At 40.6% G+C, this 17,923-nt stretch overlaps 1 protein-coding gene across 2 annotated transcripts; it reads left to right on the forward strand.

The window, feature by feature from the left end:
• Positions 1–72: 72 nt before the first annotated feature.
• On the forward strand, positions 73–17,784 carry NOC3L (NOC3 like DNA replication regulator). Of its 2 annotated transcripts, none has more exons than XR_012043944.1 (21): positions 73–149; positions 1,697–1,904; positions 2,323–2,449; positions 4,743–4,900; positions 5,012–5,065; positions 6,090–6,220; positions 6,881–7,042; positions 7,805–7,898; positions 8,098–8,273; positions 8,489–8,617; positions 9,087–9,218; positions 9,603–9,683; positions 10,278–10,378; positions 10,847–10,919; positions 10,997–11,060; positions 11,157–11,228; positions 12,217–12,398; positions 12,630–12,762; positions 13,408–13,505; positions 15,372–15,456; positions 17,215–17,270. XR_012043944.1 is itself a non-coding variant. In XM_072871248.1 (21 exons), exons 1-21 carry the CDS (start codon positions 141–143, stop codon positions 17,344–17,346), a joined length of 2,397 nt encoding a protein of 798 aa, XP_072727349.1. In that variant the 5' UTR covers positions 73–140; the 3' UTR covers positions 17,347–17,784. The 2 variants fall into 2 exon arrangements, 1 of the variants encoding a protein (XP_072727349.1); XM_072871248.1 differs by having other exon boundaries at positions 12,630–12,758; positions 17,215–17,784.
• The last annotated feature ends 139 nt before the right edge of the window (positions 17,785–17,923 follow it).

The raw sequence follows: 17,923 nt of genomic DNA on the forward strand, positions 1-17,923 counted from the left end.
CACCAACGGCTGCCGCCCTCCGCCGCCAGGGGCCGCTGTGGCTGCGGCCGCGCGGGGCGGGGAGGGCTCGGCTCGGCCCCGCCCCGGCTCGGCGCTTCCGCTGCCCGCCGCCGGCACAGCACGCGCTCGGGGCCGCCGCCATGAAGCCGGTAGGACGCTGCGGTGGGGGGCGGTGGTGTCTGGGGGGGTGCGCTGCGGGGCGGGACGGGACGGGACGGGACGGGGGAGCGGTGCTCAGGCCTCCCGCTGACCGCGTGCTGCCGCGGGGCGCGCCTGGCAGGGCTGACGGGACGGCGGCCTGGCGGCCCGGCCGGGGCGGGGGGCGGCCTCTGGGCCTCCGCCGCGGGCTCCTCGGGAGGAGGCTTCTTTCCTGTGCTGGCCCCACCTCCCGTCGGGCCGAGCGGGTTTGTCCTGTGCTGCCGCGGCCGTGGGGCTGCAGGAAACAACAGAGCTCCGAGCGTCGGGGGGCGGGCGCCTAGAGCGGGCAGCAGCCCGCCCTTCAGCGGCGGGTCCCCGGCGAAATACACCTTCGTTTCTCACCTCTGGAAGGTGATTTTGCTGAAACTAAGGTGTGGAAGAAGAATGAGTCACCGTTGTTGGTTATACTGCGGAGCGTGGCGTCGGAGCTTTAACAGGGAGCAGGGTAGTCTGCAGCGTGACCTGTTCGCATGCACTCGGGCTGTGGGGTGGCATCAGGAGAGGAAAAGCAGAGTCCGAGCCGACTTCTAGGCAGGGGCGTTGCTGCCTGTAGCTGTTCTAGCTCACGGTGCTGTGTGGATGGCGTAGGGACAAGCGTCAGTGTTGCTTCTCTCTCTTCAGCACTTTCCCTGTAGCCAAATCTAAAAAGGGAAGATAAAGGTGAACTGGCAAAAATTCCAGATTCGAGGAGCCCCACACTGGTCCGGCCACTTGTCCCCTTACCAAAGGGACCCCCACTTCCCCCCCCCGGAATCTTAATACAATGGCCCATTTTCCCTCCGCAGCCCCTCAGCAGGTAAGCTGTGCTGCGTCCATTTCCATCCTGAACACTCCTGGGAGTGTTTTGCGGTTTTGGCGCAGAGTACCTCTATTGATCTGCGCCTCTGGGCTTTCCCTAGCGCTCTTGCTTGTGACCACTGTGGCTCCCTGAGCTTTGGCACCTGTAGCACATACGCAGCTTATGCATCATGCTGGTCAGAGCCTTGCAGTGGGCAGCCTTGTCTCTTCCATGCAGCTACCGGTCATGGAGAGTTTGGGGCAGGAGAGAGCCAAAGCTTGGCATGGGGGAGTGTGCTGCAGGAGGACATTTGCCTGAGGCTGTGGCCTTGTACCAGACCCTTGTAACCTTATCGTGTGCTGGGGAAGAACAGCATCGTGAAGAGAGGAGACAGTGCCTGGGAGCACACAGGGCAAAGAACTGTGCCCTAACAGTCTGTTCACCATACTTTGAGTGTTCATGTGTCTAAAAGTGATGGACGTAGGGTTTAATTAAAAAAATTGTCAAAGAATGTTTCTGTAAAACATTCTTTGCAGGTCTCTCTTCTCAAGAATTCAACACAGTTGGGTAAATTTGGAGCTAACCAATGATACCATTTGGAAGAAATGCGTTCTTCAGCCCTGATAGAAATATGAACCTAATGAGATCTGAAACAGTGAAATAAATTTCGCAAAGTCTATGAACATGTCAGTTACTTGTAGTTTTCTGTTTGTTTCCTAGAGAAAAAACACAAAACGAGTTCCAAGCTTTCGCAAGTTACTGAGAACTAGTAAAATAAAACTTGACAACAAATTAAAGAATAAACAGTACAAGCAGCAGAGTGCTGCTAGGAAGTATCGAAAAGAACAAAAGAAGCTAAGGGAGGCTGTCAGAGATGCTATCTCTAGAAAACCTTTTCCATTGGAAGAATGCAAGAAAAAACAAGTTGGTAAGTGTTTGCTCAGAACTATTTTTGTAAGCGGAAAGGTATGAGGGTTACTAATTATCCTGGTGCTTCATGTTGTAAAATTATGTATCAAGAAAACAACATTTCATTTTCTGTGTACAAATAATTCCTGTTCTTGTTTAAAGGAAAGAAAGGGAGAGTTATGAAAAATATAAAATGTAGCCATTCTGGCAGCAAGATCTGACAGTTGGAGAGGGTAGAAATGTGTTTGCTCTAATCATTATTCAATGTCACAATAAAGGGGCAGTTTCTGGGATAACACAAAATACATGCATGAAGGTTGATGAGCTCAAGGTTGAAGTAGGGTGTAAAATGGTCTCACAGGTGTAGGCAGGGTTAGGTTTTCAAGTTTGAATATATGTACAGGATCTTAATCTGTATACATAATCTTCTAAAATAGCTGAAAAACGGGAAGAAGAAGAGGAAGAAGATGCTCTTCCACTGGACATGATGGATGAAGATGACTTAAAATTAATGGAGGATTTGTCTCAAAAAGCATCCTTTTTAACCAGAGATCTTTCTTCTAAGTGAGTGGTGTTGTCTACTTTTCGTACTAATTCAGCTTTGTGTGGTTAAAACGGAATTAATATGTAATGTAATACATATATCAGGAGGTCACTTTCAGTCTGATGTTTCTTTGTAGTTCCAGTTTAGTGTTTCCCGAGTTTGTCAGTACATTCAGTATTAATGTATTGATGTGTATCAGTACATTCACCTGCTCTGCCTGACCTTCAGGATTACTGTTTCTGCACAGTGTTCCTTCCCGTGAGGTCCCTGGCTGCGAGATGAGTAGCATTCCTCAGACTGAAAGATATGCTTTAATCTGTATACAGAGTCTTTTTTTCTATATAGAGTATTCAGGACGTTCCCTGGACTTTGGGCCACTATACTTTCATATTGCATTGCAAATTGCTGTGAAAAAAAAAAAGGGTTCTGGAAGCCATGTCTGTAAACACATGCGATACCAGAACATTAGTACAAAAAATTTGTTACCAGTTTTCTAGAGCAAGGTGTTAGGTAGAGTTCACAATGAAATACATAGAAGCATAGTTGCTCTTTTACCTGTTTTACTGTTACTAGCTTTTAGCTCCTTTTATAGTGTTCCCTTAAAGTGGAGAATTTGTCTTTTCAATCTGCTTTACTCTGATCAACTATAATTATTCTTAAGAACTTGTCAAATAATACCTCACTTATAAATTACATGGTCATATTAGCACAGACTAAATACATATATTCTTATATACTTATGTGCAGGTTAGGAACATATCCCACGAAAGGGTGGTACACCACACTGCGTTATTTCTGTTATCCCTGGAGAGTGGGGTATGACACAAGCTTTCCCAGTAAGCAGAGTAGAAAAGTCATAGTAATAGTGGTAAAAGTTAACATGGAGTAGGGATAAATAAAAATGTGCACTGACCCACTCATTATCACATCCTGGTTAGGCCTCGCCTGGGAAGTCAAGGCAGGGTAGCGGAGAGTGTGGCTGTGGGGCATCTTAAGGAAGACACTGCACTGTTTGTCCAGTGAGAGGGTCCTAGTCCTGCTTGCTTGCTGGTGGAGTCCTTCATGGCAGGACTGCTCAGGATTAAGTTTTTAGTGAGCCTCAGCCATGCCAGGGCACCTGCTCATGCAGCGGGGGAGCACAGTGGGGAGAGAGGCAGGTAAAACAGCACTCTGGCCTAGGTGAGAAACAGGCTGTGCTGAGGTCTTAATAGTTTCTGTTCTGCCTCTTTGTCTTTTATTTACTCTTTTCCAGAATTTTGAATATTTTAGGGCTGAAATGTTTCCGAAGGATGTTTGCCTTTACAAGCTTAATCTGATTTGTTTACTGTTGCCTTACTTTGAAGGGTCCCCAAGTCCCTTACTGCTACATGAATGGGAGCAGTGCCATCTCAAAACCCATCAGCTAGTACTAGGGTTTCCAGATGTCTGGTATGACCCAGAATTTCCCTTGTTTTCACAGCAGCTGTATTTTCTTCGTGCTCAACAGATCAGTCACAGATGTGTAGAATTCCTGTGCTCGTTGACTAGGATTTGGGTACACAGGAAAGATTTGATCTGCACAGGCACAGCAAGGCTCAGGCTGGTGCACTGTCCTTACAATGCGTGTGTAGGGTGACCGTGTCGTGTGTGCAGGGAATCTGGGTAGACTCTGGGATATCAAACTACTTCTCATACAAGCAATTTTTACTTTCTGAAGCCTAGCAGTCTCTGAGCCCAGAGCTTTCAGAGTCCTTCAGATGTTCATAGTTGAAACTCTGCTCCTTACAAGAACAAAAGCAGTGTTCCTGTTACAAGACAGACCATGTGGCTTCAACAATGTGATTCTTTATCCCTGGCTTTTAGTTTTTTAATAAGAGGAACAGATAACACAATTCATAGTGTGCCTGTACTATAAGTGGTTACACCATTCAATTAATTTTTTTTTGTAAATTCAAAATCAATGCAAGCATTTTGCATGCATGCGTGTGTTCACACTCATATGCCAACATTTCAAAATTCATGAAGTGGGCTGACCTGCCAGATTAACTAAATCTCATTTTGTCTTTACTCATTTCACATTTTGTTTCCAAAAAAAAAGGAGATGGAAAGCACTGTATTGTCGTGAATTCAAAGATCCTGTACAGATCCACATTAACATTGTTTGACTGAGTGGTGACTGGTGCTGTCAATGGTGAACTCAAAACATTCCACTTAATAAGATCAGCCATTATTTATTTTTCTGAGTGCGGACACTTAATCCAGCTAGTATACTGTCATACATGGTTCATGTCTAATTAGATGGCAAATTCATTTAGTTTGGCTTGTATTTTTCAGTGAACCTGTTCACGTCAAAAAACGAAAACATGAAAGTGTGATTGACAAATATGAGAAGGTGCCAAGACGTATGCGGACTGAGCCAGAAAAAGAACTCATCCATCTGCTCCCCATCAAAGACAAAGGTGGCATTATTCCCCAAACTATGGAAAAGCCAGGTAAGACACAGATTCCAGAATCAGTATAGTAGCCAAGATGTATATAATTTATTCTTTTAAAATTCCACAGTGTTTATTACATGCTTGACACTAGACACTTTATTTTTGCAGTTCTCAATGCTGCACAGGATGAAGAGGATACAGAAGAAATGGAGGAAGCAGAGGGTAATAAAACATCATGTTTGCTTTTTGTTGGTTTTTTTTTTTTCCTCCAAATCACTGACATATGAGTACTTTGCTGTTCCCTAAGGAAGTTTGTAATTTAAGTGTATTTTGTTTAGGGTGTTTTTGAATATGTTAATTACCATGTTGCCCCCAGAGTGTAACAGTGGTGCAGAGCTTGCTTTCTTACCTGCTAGGATCCCAGGACCTGAGGAACAGCTGGCTTCAGAATCTCTTTCTTTAAAATTACTTTGATTTTCACCTGGAACTGATGTTTGGATGAAGTTCCTTATATCAGTTGTGTCATCTTTGCTAGTGAGAAGGGAAACCTTGGTCTTAAAGAATCTATGCTGTGATTCTAGTTTGATTACTCTCAGATCATTTTGAAATGCAATTCAGGGCACAGACTTCTGTAGGCTTTTGAGTGTCTGTCTTTGAAATTTTTTACTTAAAACATCAGAATACCAGGAAATTCAGATTTTGATTTGCAGTTTGCTATCCAGTTAAGAGTCATATTCAAATAACAGTTGCAGTTGTAACTCTGCCACTTCTGAGTCATTATGCTCTAAATACAATCTGAAGATGAGGAAGGACATACTTGCAGCAAAATAATACTCAGAAAACGCAAATAAAACAATTGTATTTTTAAAACAAAAATTGAATGGTGAATAATTTGCTGCAAGTTGCGGAGCACTGCAGTTTCTTGGCACAGTTGGGGTCATATGTTGAGTTTGTATGTTCCCACTGTACTTAGGGAATACCATTTGCAGATTCAAAGACATTGGTCCATTTCTTTTTGAAAAGTAACATTTTGGAGTGGAGCAAAAATTAATCTCTGGGTTAATATAAGCTCTAGCAAGGACATTCTTAAAGCTTCTTTTACTGTGGAACTGCATGTGTTACTCTTGTGTGATGTTATTGTGGTACCCATCTGAAATGCAGTATCTAGAACTGTAGTTTGCAATGTGGTATTTGTTAAGTGGCTTCCCTAGTAACCCTCCTTTCCAACTCTCGTACCTTGTGCTAGACTTCAATGAAGAACCCCTGCCTGTTCTCACTCCTGAGGAAATGGCTGCTCAGAGGAGACAAAAGCTGCAGGAAAGGAAGATGCACATAGCTGCCTTAGCATCGGCCATTCTCTCTGAGCCAGACAACAACGTAGGTAGCATTTACTTAATATGCATGTATGTGTGCCTGTGTTGTGCAGTAAGTCAATAAATAAAGATCTGAAGTGACCAAACAATAGCAAAAGCAGAAAAATACATGAGTAGAACAAGGAAAAAGGTGTTGTATCACTTCTCAGGGGGGTGGCAAACAGTGAAACTGCTGCCATAGGTTGGTACAAAGGATTTGAATCAGGTGAAGATCCAGGTGATTGTGTTCGCTGTTCAGTTGTAATTTGTCCCTCTGAATACTTGTGGTTTTAGGAATAATAACTGTCTGTCGTATTCCCTGTCCAAACTACCTTGTTCCTTAAGCGTGACCCTTATTTAAGCTCTGATTTCAGGGTTGTATCTGATAGTTCTCAATGTTTCAGGATATGCTAGTAATTTGCTATAATTCTGTGCAAGTTTGTCATAGCAGGGTAGTTTGAACATTCCCAAGATAAAAATTTTGTTGGGATATCTAGCATTTCTTGGCTCTTTATGCAGTGCTAAGTAGAGTCTGAGTAGCTGCTGAGTTAATTTTTTTCTCTTTCTAGTATTTAAAAATGAGGCATGTTTCTTGTGGCAAACTTTTGCTGAAATGTACATTGTACTTGTACATTGGTTTGTGGGTGATCTTCAGCTGACTTTGTCTGCCTCTTTTCTCAATCAGATTAAAAAGTTGAAGGAGCTGCGTGCCATGCTGATGGAACAGGATCCTAATGTGGCCGTGATTGTTCGGAAGCTGGTCATGGTTTCTTTGATGGAGATATTCAAAGATATTGTGCCTTCTTACAAAATTCGGCCTCTGACTGAAGCAGAAAAGGCTACCAAGGTGACATACCAAATTTCTTTATAGAGTATTGTGAGTAGTTCAGATTTTTTTAAGTTATATCAATTACTAATACTGATTTGTTTAATATGAATTTATAGTTTTGAGCAAAGGGTGACAAATACACAAGCACTTGTGGAAATTCGGAAGCTGTGACACTTTCAGGGGCAGAGGTCTTTGTTTTGAACCTTTAATTCTTATGTACTTCCTTCAATAAGTAGGTGACATGCTGGTGGTAATGGAGGGAAAAAATAGTATATGAAAATAGCATACCAAACCTATGTGACTTTCATCATAAACCTTGGAATAAGATGGTGTTTTGTGTCACACTGAAGGGAACGAGAAAGAAAGCAAATTATGCAACATTGACACCTTCCTGGCACAGATTTCTGCGTAATGTGTTCAATAATTTGCTGAACAAATGCAGAATAACTTGTTACCTGGAATTTGGTTTTAACCAATTCTTTAGAAGGTTTCTTGTAGTGCAGTTTAGAGTCATGGCTTTACAATAACATCTAGTTACAAATTTCACTTCAGTACCTATAAATGAAATCGGCCTAGTTGGAAAAGGCCCTCTGAGCACAAGAACATGTAGAGAAATATGTAGAAATATTTTATTTTTGATACATTTCTAGGAACGTCTGTGTAGAAGAAAAAACTACTTAGGTATCTGATAATTTGTTTTAAAACTTTGGGTTTTTTCACCACTGGCTAATTTCAGGATTTAGCTCTCCAGATAAAATTTCATGTGTATTATGTTTACAGGTTAAAAAAGAAACTCAGAAACTGAGAGAATATGAAGAAGGCCTTGTGAGCCAGTATAAATTTTACTTGGAAAATCTGGAACAAACAATTAAAGGTACAGTCAACACTTTCCATTTTTTGTAGTAAATATTTGCAGCATCACAGTTAACCTCCTCTGAATGCTACCTGCTGTCTTTCATGCAAGTACTGTTTCATATAAGTGTGTAGGAGAATGCCTGCAATAACTAAAACTAACTATTTAGAAGCTTCCCTACATTCTGAACAGTAATCACTAAAAATAATATTTTGTACAGATTGGAAACAAAGGAAGTTGAAGAAAAGCAATGTAATCTCATTAAAAGCGTACAAAGGTCTAGCGGAGATTGCAGTGAAGTGTCTGTGTGAGCTGCTTGTGGCCCTACCCCACTTTAACTTCCACAACAACATTATTGTTCTCATTGTTCCACTCATGAATGATGCATCAAAAATGGTAAGTGATTTTCTGATTAGGGAAAGAGTTCTTGTTTTGCATGAAAAATAATCTATTTCTGAGCTTTATTCCACAATATCCAGATCTTGTGGCCATCTTTTTGCTATTTTACAGGCCATGTCCACTTTCTAATTAGTAAATACCATCAGTATTACCAGTTAGCTGTTGTCGTAGACTTGGCTTTACGGAAGAATTTGTTCAAATTCACTTTTCAGATTTCTGAACTGTGCTTTGAGGCAGTTAAGAAGCTCTTTAAACAAGACAAGTTGGGCTATGCTTCACTCGGTGTAGTTAAGGTCATTTCTGGCCTTGTGAGGAGTAGAAATTACGATGTCAGACCTGAGGTAAGAATCTTTTTGTTGTACTACACAATTTTCTTCTGTCAATGGTTTAAAAAAAATCTGGAAGTTAAAGTTAGTGCAGCTGCTGGCTGCAGACTAGCAGAATTTCCTCACTCTGTCAGAACACAGGCAGCTTAGGAGTGGGCTGAGCCAGAGAGTTAGAAAGAGAGATATGGGGCAGGGGAAGGAGACTGGGAGGAGGAGATCAGCTCTCGACAGAGACGTGGGTTAAGTCAGGTAGGGAAACTTGAAGTGAGAGAGGGAAATGGAGGAAAGGATAGAAATGGACAGTGCTGGGAAAGGAACTGGGAGCAGAGATGAGAGATACAGATATGAAGGAACAGGAGGGCAATAAATAGAAGAGCCTTTGATGAGCAAAGCCCACTAGCCTGAATGGAATTCAGGATTTCTTACCATCTCCGTTCCTCCGTTGTGGATCACCTTTCATTGTATTTATTTCATTTTACAATAGGTGTTAAAAGTATTTCTTCACTTAAGAATTAAGGAAGTAGAATTACAAAAAGATTCCGAAGACATTGCACCAAAGAAAAAGTTCATGACTTACAAAGAGAAAAGAAAAAATCTTTCAAGAATGCAAAGAAAGGTATGACGTGTGCTTTCTTATGCTCTGCTTCAGTGACTTTATGTACCAATTTGTTCTAGCAATGATTGCACTTCTCCTGTTGCCATTGTTAACTCTCAGCATCAGTGATTAGTGTTTGCGTTGTACTTGAATATTTATGAGGTTCTACAGGGAATTTAATTATCTTCCTAATTTTTTTCTCTTTCTGGTGTTTTAAACACCTTTGATTGGTTGTTTCTGATAGGAAGGAATATATCCAACTTGGTTACCCTGTAGCATCACAGCATGACTTAAGCAACTCACCAAGCATAGAAGATTTGTTCTCTGGGTATCTTTGGAACCTGGATATCCAGGCTGGTTGGAAACATTTAATCTGTTGTCTTAAAATCAACTGTATGTTTTCAGTGGAAGAAAGCAGAAGAGAAACTGGAACGAGAACTCTTGGAAGCAGAAGCGTCAGAAAGTAAAGAAAAAAAACTGAAGCTGGTAAGTAATTTAGAGATTATTTTCCTATTTTTGCAAAGTAGCAGCTCCTAATCCTTTTGTAACCAAGTGTCTCCCCTCCATCCCAGCCTGTCAGCATTCCACACCTCTAGATAATGTTGACAGCTTACAAACATTTTGCCTGTGCCAGAGGTCTAGGTTTTAAACCAAACCCTCTCAATTTACCTGGGAAAGTCGACTTAGCCATTCCTATTTCGTTCTGTTCTCTGCACAAAAACGTATTTGCATCCATTGACATGTGTCCTCTAGGTGTCCTGTTCCTGTTACATATGGCAGTATGTAACGGCTGCTACCAGCCTCTCAGAGTGATCTTTAGGCAAAGGAGGAGTGTGGCTAGCATGGACTGAGGGGAAGAGAGGCTGTTTAGCTAGGAGAAGGTGAGGGGACAGAGTAGAGGGCAGGAGAGCAGGACTTGAGCTTTTCAGCATAAGAAGAGCAGAGATGGCAGTGCCAGGGCTGGTTTGGAAGGCCTGAGTGCAGGCTTGAACAGAGAGGAGCATTTGCAATTGAGTTTAAGTGAAGCAGAAGCGTCTGTTTTCCATGCTTAAGTATTTTATTTTGTTTTCTTTCCTTCAGCACACAGAGACCTTGAATATTGTATTTGTAACTTACTTTAGAATCTTGAAGAAAGCTCAGAAGTCTCCACTTTTGCCAGCCGTGCTAGAAGGTCTTGCAAAGTAAGAACTAAGCCCACCTTCTTTTGTGTGTGTTAGAAAAGACATAAAGCACTAAAGGGATTTTTGACTTTGAAAGGGATTTATAAGCAGTGAGAGAAGACTGTCCCTGACAAATTTGTTCAAATTCTTTTATTTCTCTGCTGAAGTTTTCACCTACTTGTAAAAACATTTCAACATAATGTGAAATTTCCCATGATAGAATTGATGTGATGCAAACCCAGCAGGGTGTGATGTGATTCTATTATTTTGTCTGATTACTTCCTGAAGAACATGAGCATGTCTCTAGTGCTATAGGGAAACCGTGATTAGCAGTTGGGGGCTGAATCATCCATCTATGTGAAGATAATAGATGTTCAGCATTTGATTTAGCTCTGCTTTTAAGGTGCAGATTTTGGCAACTCAAAATAATTTTAACTGAGTTTGCAGATAGTGTCTGTAGCTTAAAAATAAAAATCTCTTTGATTCAAGGTTTGCTCATCTCATAAATGTGGAATTTTTTGATGACCTGTTGATTGTCCTTCATTCTCTTATTGCATCTGGGGTAAGTTGAGCTTACTTTTATTACAGTTTTCTTAAAATTACATTCTTTTGGGTACTTAATCAGTTTTGTATTCTTAGGGTTTAAGCTATCGTGAGAGTCTTCATTGCATTCTCAGTGCTTTTCATATACTCTCTGGTCAAGGTAAGAGATCTTTAAAAACAAACTTTTGTTTAATATTGTCTGATTAATTAGATAGATTAATGGAGTAAATGTATTTATTTGGGATTATGTTAATAGGTGATGTTCTTAACATTGATCCGATGAAATTCTACACACATCTTTACAAGACACTGTTCAGCCTACATGCAGGTAACTCCAGATTCTTATTTTCAGTGTTCACCTAAATAATGTTTATTCTGCTTGTTTGGTATCACAGCCTTAATATAGTGTTAATAAACTACAGTTGTTTTAAGATATATGAGTTCTGAAAAGATTACTGTCTGTTTTAATCTACTTTTTTCTCAAGTTGCACATTGCACTACTGCAATACAAATACTATAAGTATTATTGCAATACATGCTACCAGGTCCTAATCATGTCATTTCATTAGGGAATGCTGAATATGTGATCTTGGATAAGCATTTATCCTGTCCTCAGTTTAAGTTTTTTTACTTCCTTATAATTGTTTCTTTCCGTGGCAATTTAAAAATGCTCTATTTTTTCTCTAATTCTTTCCCTACTAGAGAAAAATCTCTTATTTTTCTAATATAATTTAAAAAATAATTTCAATTTAAATTCTGTTTTCTAAAATCTCCTGGTTTATATTTCTGATTTTTATAATTCTGACATTCTAATTTTCTAATCTAAATTTTCTAATAATTCTGAGAAGCTGAATAGTTTATGAAAAGAGATACTTATAAAGTTTGAAATTAACATAATTTTAATTAACTTCATAAATTTATATTCACTAAGGGGGAAAGATTGAGAAAAAACATTCTACAGTTCTGGATGGGTAAAAGACTAAATTTTTGCACCGTTTAACAATTTGTAAAAGATGATATAATGAATATACTTAGAGTTGAAACACTAACTGCTTCTGATGTTTAGACATTTTTGATGGAACAAATATTTTCTTAGAAAGGAGCACAGAAACAATGATACATTTTTTCTGTTCAAAGCTGGACTATTTTTACCAAAAAAGGATGGATGCTTATGTCTGTATCACATTAGTGCTGTGTTTGAACCTCTTAGCTTTCATGTTATTTCTCAGGTTCCAGTGTACAGTCAATAGCAGAGTATTTAGCTGTACGTTCCTTGACATGGGTATTTACTCTTTGTATGAAATTCTGCTTTTGAGGTGGTACCAATGATGATATAGGGATTGTGCTCCAGTGCCTGGATGTCATGTTTGCCAAGCGGAGAAAGCAAGTTTCCCAGCAACGAGCTCTTGCTTTCCTAAAGCGACTTTCCACACTTGCTCTTCATGTACTTCCAAACTCCAGTGTTGGGATCTTGGCAACAAACAGGGTATTCATGCAAGTAAGTTTTACTTGTTGGAATTTTCAGCTCACTGGTTAAAGCTGATTGAATTTTTTGACAAATTGACTTTATGCAAAATATTTTGAAGCATCTTAAGCAAGAATGTTGAAAACAGAGTATCCGTAAATGCTGTGAGATTGAATAATATGGAATTAATCCTGAACTTTACTTAACCGTATTATAATTGGACATGTAATATAAGCAACTTAGTCCTTTTCTTTTGTTTTGTAGACATTCCCAAAGATGGACCTCTTACTAGACAATGAATCTCAAGGCAGTGGAGTTTATCTCCCAGAACTGGATGAACCAGAGCATTGCAATGCTCAGAACACGGCTCTGTGGGAGCTGCATTTACTGCAGGTTGGTGAGTAGCTGAGTGATTTGAGAAGTAAAAGTCAGCAGTAAATAGCTGCTAAATGTTTATATGCTTTACACAAATAGAGAACAGAGGTATTCAGGCTTATCAGTCAAATCTGGCCCACCTGAGCTTATTGCATACAAAGAGGGACAGCAGCACAGTGGTATAGGGAAGGAATGAGCTCAAAAGGGAATGTTACACATCCCTTATATTAGTACCACACCGGATCTTACTGCAGGTTGCCTAATAAGACTCCTTTGGAGGCTTTTTCAATCTGTTAAGTTCCCTTGCAGTCCAGCCCTTCTCCAGGGCGCAACTGACACCTTGATCTGTCATTCCAGCCAGGATTTAGAGTTTGGGGCTGGGGGGTTGGAGTTCCTCTGCCCTTTCTCCTGCCTTCTGGGAGTAAGAGTTAGATTAACTGTGGAGAGTTATGCTCACAGCATGACATACTAGTGAATAAATGTATGACTGGGTGTTCTCATTCACTTAACCCCAGAAACTGACTGATTTTGGGGTGCTCAGTTTCTCTATCTAAAACAAAAGCAGAACCTTCCATGTTATTGAAATGGAAATAAATGCGAGAAGCCATACATAAATACATTATCCCTTGTCCCTCAGTCAACTGCCTTCTTTCTTCCTTTCTTTCAGAGACACTATCATCCAACAGTGCAGAAATTTGCAGCTCACCTTACTGTTGGAGCTCCAACTGAAGGCTCAGGAGCTCTTTCACTTGATTTGAGCCAAATGTGAGTTATCAGAGTTCTGTTTTTAAAAATAGTGCCCTGAAAAGTAGCTGTTGCTCATACTTTATTAAAGGAATCCCTAAAAATAATTATCCGTAAAATTAAAAGATTCTGTTCTTCAAACTCACTTTCTTTGTTCTTCTGCCAGTACAGAATGTTGGCTGCCTTTTTCTTTTTTTTTTTTTTTCCTTTTGAGGCTTGTTGCCAGGCTGTGACAAGGGTAAAAATCTCAAAGTGCAGTGTGCATTCTTCCCACGGGAGCAAAATATCTGCAGCAGCAGCCCTGATCTGAATATGGATCAGGATCACTGAACTGTGGCTGTCCAGTGTAAACTGGAAACCAACTTGCAGCGTAAGGTCCATAGTACGTTAAAACGTAAGAACAGCCATCCTAGTTCAGACTAAGGATCTAGTTCAGCATCCTGTCTTCAGCAGTGGCTGGAAGCAGGTGCCTCAGGAAGAGTAAAAACAGGGCAAGCATGGAAGACACGTGCGCTGGGTAGTGTCCTAGCCTCCAACTGGTTTCAGCCTGGTGGATTTCCTGAACCTGATACCATTCTGTGGTTAGTACCTGTTCATGGAATTCTTTTCAAAACTGGTCCATGTCCCTTGAACCAAAGCATGCATTTTGCAAATACAGCATTGTTTGGTAAGGGTTCCATGAGTCCACAGCTCATTACGTTAAGACCTACCTTCTTTTGTTTTGAACCTGGTGCCAGCATGCATCATTTAACAGTCCCTGGTTCTTGCCCTGGGAGGTGAAATGAACAGTCTGCTCTAATACAGTCTGCTCTTTCCGTGCCTCACTTGACTTGGTAGACCTCTATCATATTGTCCCTCTGTCTGCCATCTCTTCTGGCTGAAGGGATCTGGCCCAGACAGGAGCTATTCCATACTTTTCATCATCTTTGTTGCCTGTTCCTGAGCTTTTACCAATTCAGGTATTTCAAGATGAGGAAATTGGAGCCTCAGATGCAGTACTTGAGATGTGGGTGATCTGTGGATTTATACACTGATGTAGCTATTTTCTATTCTGTTCTCTGTTTCTTTGCAACTCCAAACAGCATTAAGGCCACAATCCCATGAAAATATCTGTCATAACAGTATTTTTTTCCATAAGTGATAGTGATCAGCTCGGAGCCTGTTTTTATGTGATGCTGAGATTGCTTTTCTGTATGACTTTTTTTTTCCCCCCACTAAATTTCATTTGCCGTTTTACTGACCATCATCTCATACAGTCTATTTGCAGTTCTTCACAGGCAGCTCATTCTAACTACTGCAAGTAACTTAGTACTCTCCAGCTCATCTTTGAGTGTGTTGAAAAGCATAGGTCCTGGCACAGACCTTGTGGAAATCCAGAGTTTCTTCCTGCCATTACAAAAACAGATCAGAGACTCCTGTCTCTTAACCAGTTCTTTTCCCATGTGAATGTCTTCCCTGTTCTCCCACGGCTGCTTAGTTTTCATAAAACCGTTTGGTAAGGAACTGTTGGAAATTCAGGCAGATTGTATCAGCTAGGTAACCTTTATCCACATTGGGTTTTTTGCTTTTTCAAGTATGTACAGGGCAAGCAATGACTGCTTGGACAGTCTGTTGACAAGCCAACAGAACAGTGTTCTTGTCTCCCATTTCTTCTGTCCCCCAACTGAGTATTTAGACACATTTTACTTGCTTTTACTTGCATTGTTCTCCAGCTGTTGGCTTCTGATCTTTACCAGGTGATGCTCATTACTCTGAGGAGTTCTCTTAAAGCATGGTGGAGGGTGTGAATGGTGTGTGTGTGTGGGAGAAGCTGCTCTTGGGTTTGGTGCTACATTATTTAGAAATGTATCTAATGCCATTTTTCTTTCACTGTGGTTTTTGCTATAGGCCTGCTACAGAACTTTTTGAGGCATACAGTATGAGAGGAATGACCTTTAACCCTCCTGTTGCGTCAGTAACACCCAAAAGAAAGGTACCATCTCATCTCGCTGTGTCCTTTTTTAACCACATGATAACACCAGTATAACCTGTATCTGCTGGCTCACTATGCAGTGCCCAGGCATTAGCACACTTAGTTTGGCTTTCTGGTTCCTGTACTTTCTGTGTCAAGTATTTTTTTTTTAAGTGGCATAAGATAGCACTGACTATAAAGAAGGAAGAAAAGCTGTATGAATAGTTCCACCTCCTATAGCATCAGTTAACGTAGCAAGATTAATATGGTGGCTATTATTTTACTTATCTTTTGCACTTTGCAGTGGTTCAGTGCAGGTTTCTTGTTCCTTCTCTGTGATAATGAACTAATGTTTGTTTGTTCAAAAAGCAATAATAAAAAGACAGCTCTCTTTCCCCAGTGTGGGTAGTTGGCAGGACAGCTGGATTTCCAGAGCGTTTGATTCAGTATGTAGAAGGATATTGATCCCTATTAGTGTCAGTTTATAGCTTTAAAGTATAAATTTGAGGGGAACAAAGAGCTAATGTATAAAGAGGAGAAGTGGATGAACACTTTTTAGATCCTCAGCACTGGATGTGTTCCAGATGCCAACTTCCATCAAATGTCCAGTGAGTGAGTGGTGTGTCCTTCAAAAAGTGATAATTAATTTTCTTTCTTCCTCATGAAAACATTATAACCTGTTACCCTTGTTAGTGCCTCCAGTTTGTAACTCAGTAATGTCAGTTAAAGCCTTGAGAGCACAAGGTTTTTTTCCATTTTAGAGAAACACCTTCTGAAAATGTATTTTTACTTACTTATTCTGTCCTTTTACAATGACTTCTTGATGTGTCTGTCCTGCTAGGGTGTTACATTAGCAGCTCTGACAGAATAAGGCTGGGAACAGCAGATAGGAGAGAGGTTGTGTAGTGCTTGAATAAGGAAGCGCACAAGCTCTTTAGCAGAAACAAAGGAAGAGGAAGATAACCGAACAAACTGTCCATAGGTGGTTATAATGGACATAACTGGGAAAATTACCTTGGGGTCTTGCCTGTTCTCTGGCTGTTTGGCTCATTTTAACAAATTTTGGCAGCATCATCTAGATGATACCCTATCTGTCCTGCATGTTTTTCTCTGTGTGCCATGCTGCTATTGTCTGTCAGCACTTCCCCCCATTGACAGAAGCTCTGAATTGGAGTTTTCTTTCCCTGTGCACCACTAGAGGATCTCATTTGTCCCTGAGTGCACAAAGTACTTGACTACGTGAGTGCTAAGCCTTCAACAGGGAGGTGTAAATGATGTGCGTGACCTTCCTCATCTGTGCACCAGGAAAGAGTGGAGGGCTCCAGATCTGGCTGCAGCCAGAAGGGATCTTGTGAGGCAGGCTCAGGGCATTCCTTTCTGACTCACAGCCTCTACTGCTAGCATTATTGCTTTCATTAGCCTTTCGATCAGAGATGCTTGATTTGTTTTTATAAGGTGTGTTGAACAGGAAGCCGTGTGTAAGCTCCTTCAGAGCTGGAAGCTGTGGCTGTGTGTAGTAGGTATTCTTCTAAAGCCCACTTTACAACAAAACAAAAAATCCTCACCAAAACCATGAGCTTACGAAGGACTGCCTGACACATCGGCATGTTGCTAGCCAAGTGAAACTTACTGGCAGGCCAGATATACGTGAGCTAGTTCCATAGGTCTGGTGTAGATGACGGGGGGGTGGGAGAGAAACAGGACTGCTAATTTCAGCTATGCATGGAAAACACATACTGGCCTTGTTTAGTAATGCACCTAATATTTTGTAATTTTCAGGATACATTCTCACAAATGGATTCATTTATAGATGAAGAGCTAAACAGCCAGCTTCGACAACACATCAGTGAGACTGTCGTTCACATACCCTTGGATTTTGCTAAACACTTGAAGGAATCATCCTTGTCATAAATGTATCTATCAGTCAGTCATGTTCAGTTGGCTTCTTAATTATGGAGAAAGATTGGCTGAAAGAAATTTCCACTCATCATTAAAGGAATTCAAGTAGGCTTTTGTTTGGATATAGACACATACAAAAGATGTAACAGCAGTTTTTCACACAGAGTTACACAGCCTCTCTGCTTAACCACCGAGCCCATGTTCTCAGGGCTTGGGAACCACAATGAACAGTCACATCAGTAATTTAAAAAGATACAAACCCAGGTCATTTTAAAATTGTTTGCAACCATGCATTATAGTATTTTTGTTTATATATTTTCTAATTTTTATAACAGAATATAGACATATGTGTTTCTGAGAAATCACTGGTTGTGCTGATAAATTAATAAATATTTTGGAAATTTTAATATAATATTGACTTTGATGTTTAAGATACCTAGAGATTTGGAATACGTATTGCATTTTTTCTGTTTTTCTTCTGTCTCCTAACCATTTATCTCATCTTGAAATGATTTTGCATTTGGTGGGGTTTTTCTTCCCTCTGATGAATCTTGGTATTGGCAAATTGAGATTACTGAATTCCAGTTCT

Source organism: Ciconia boyciana, chromosome 8, assembly GCF_034638445.1.
Source record: "Ciconia boyciana chromosome 8, ASM3463844v1, whole genome shotgun sequence".
Classification (NCBI taxonomy): Eukaryota; Metazoa; Chordata; class Aves; order Ciconiiformes; family Ciconiidae; genus Ciconia; species Ciconia boyciana.

Coding starts and splice junctions, on each gene's coding strand:
- NOC3L (XM_072871248.1), top strand. Junction 1,905..2,322: donor ATGCAAGAAAAAACAAGTTG/GTAAGTGTTTGC, acceptor CTTCTAAAATAG/CTGAAAAACGGGAAGAAGAA. Junction 8,618..9,086: donor ATTACGATGTCAGACCTGAG/GTAAGAATCTTT, acceptor ATTTTACAATAG/GTGTTAAAAGTATTTCTTCA.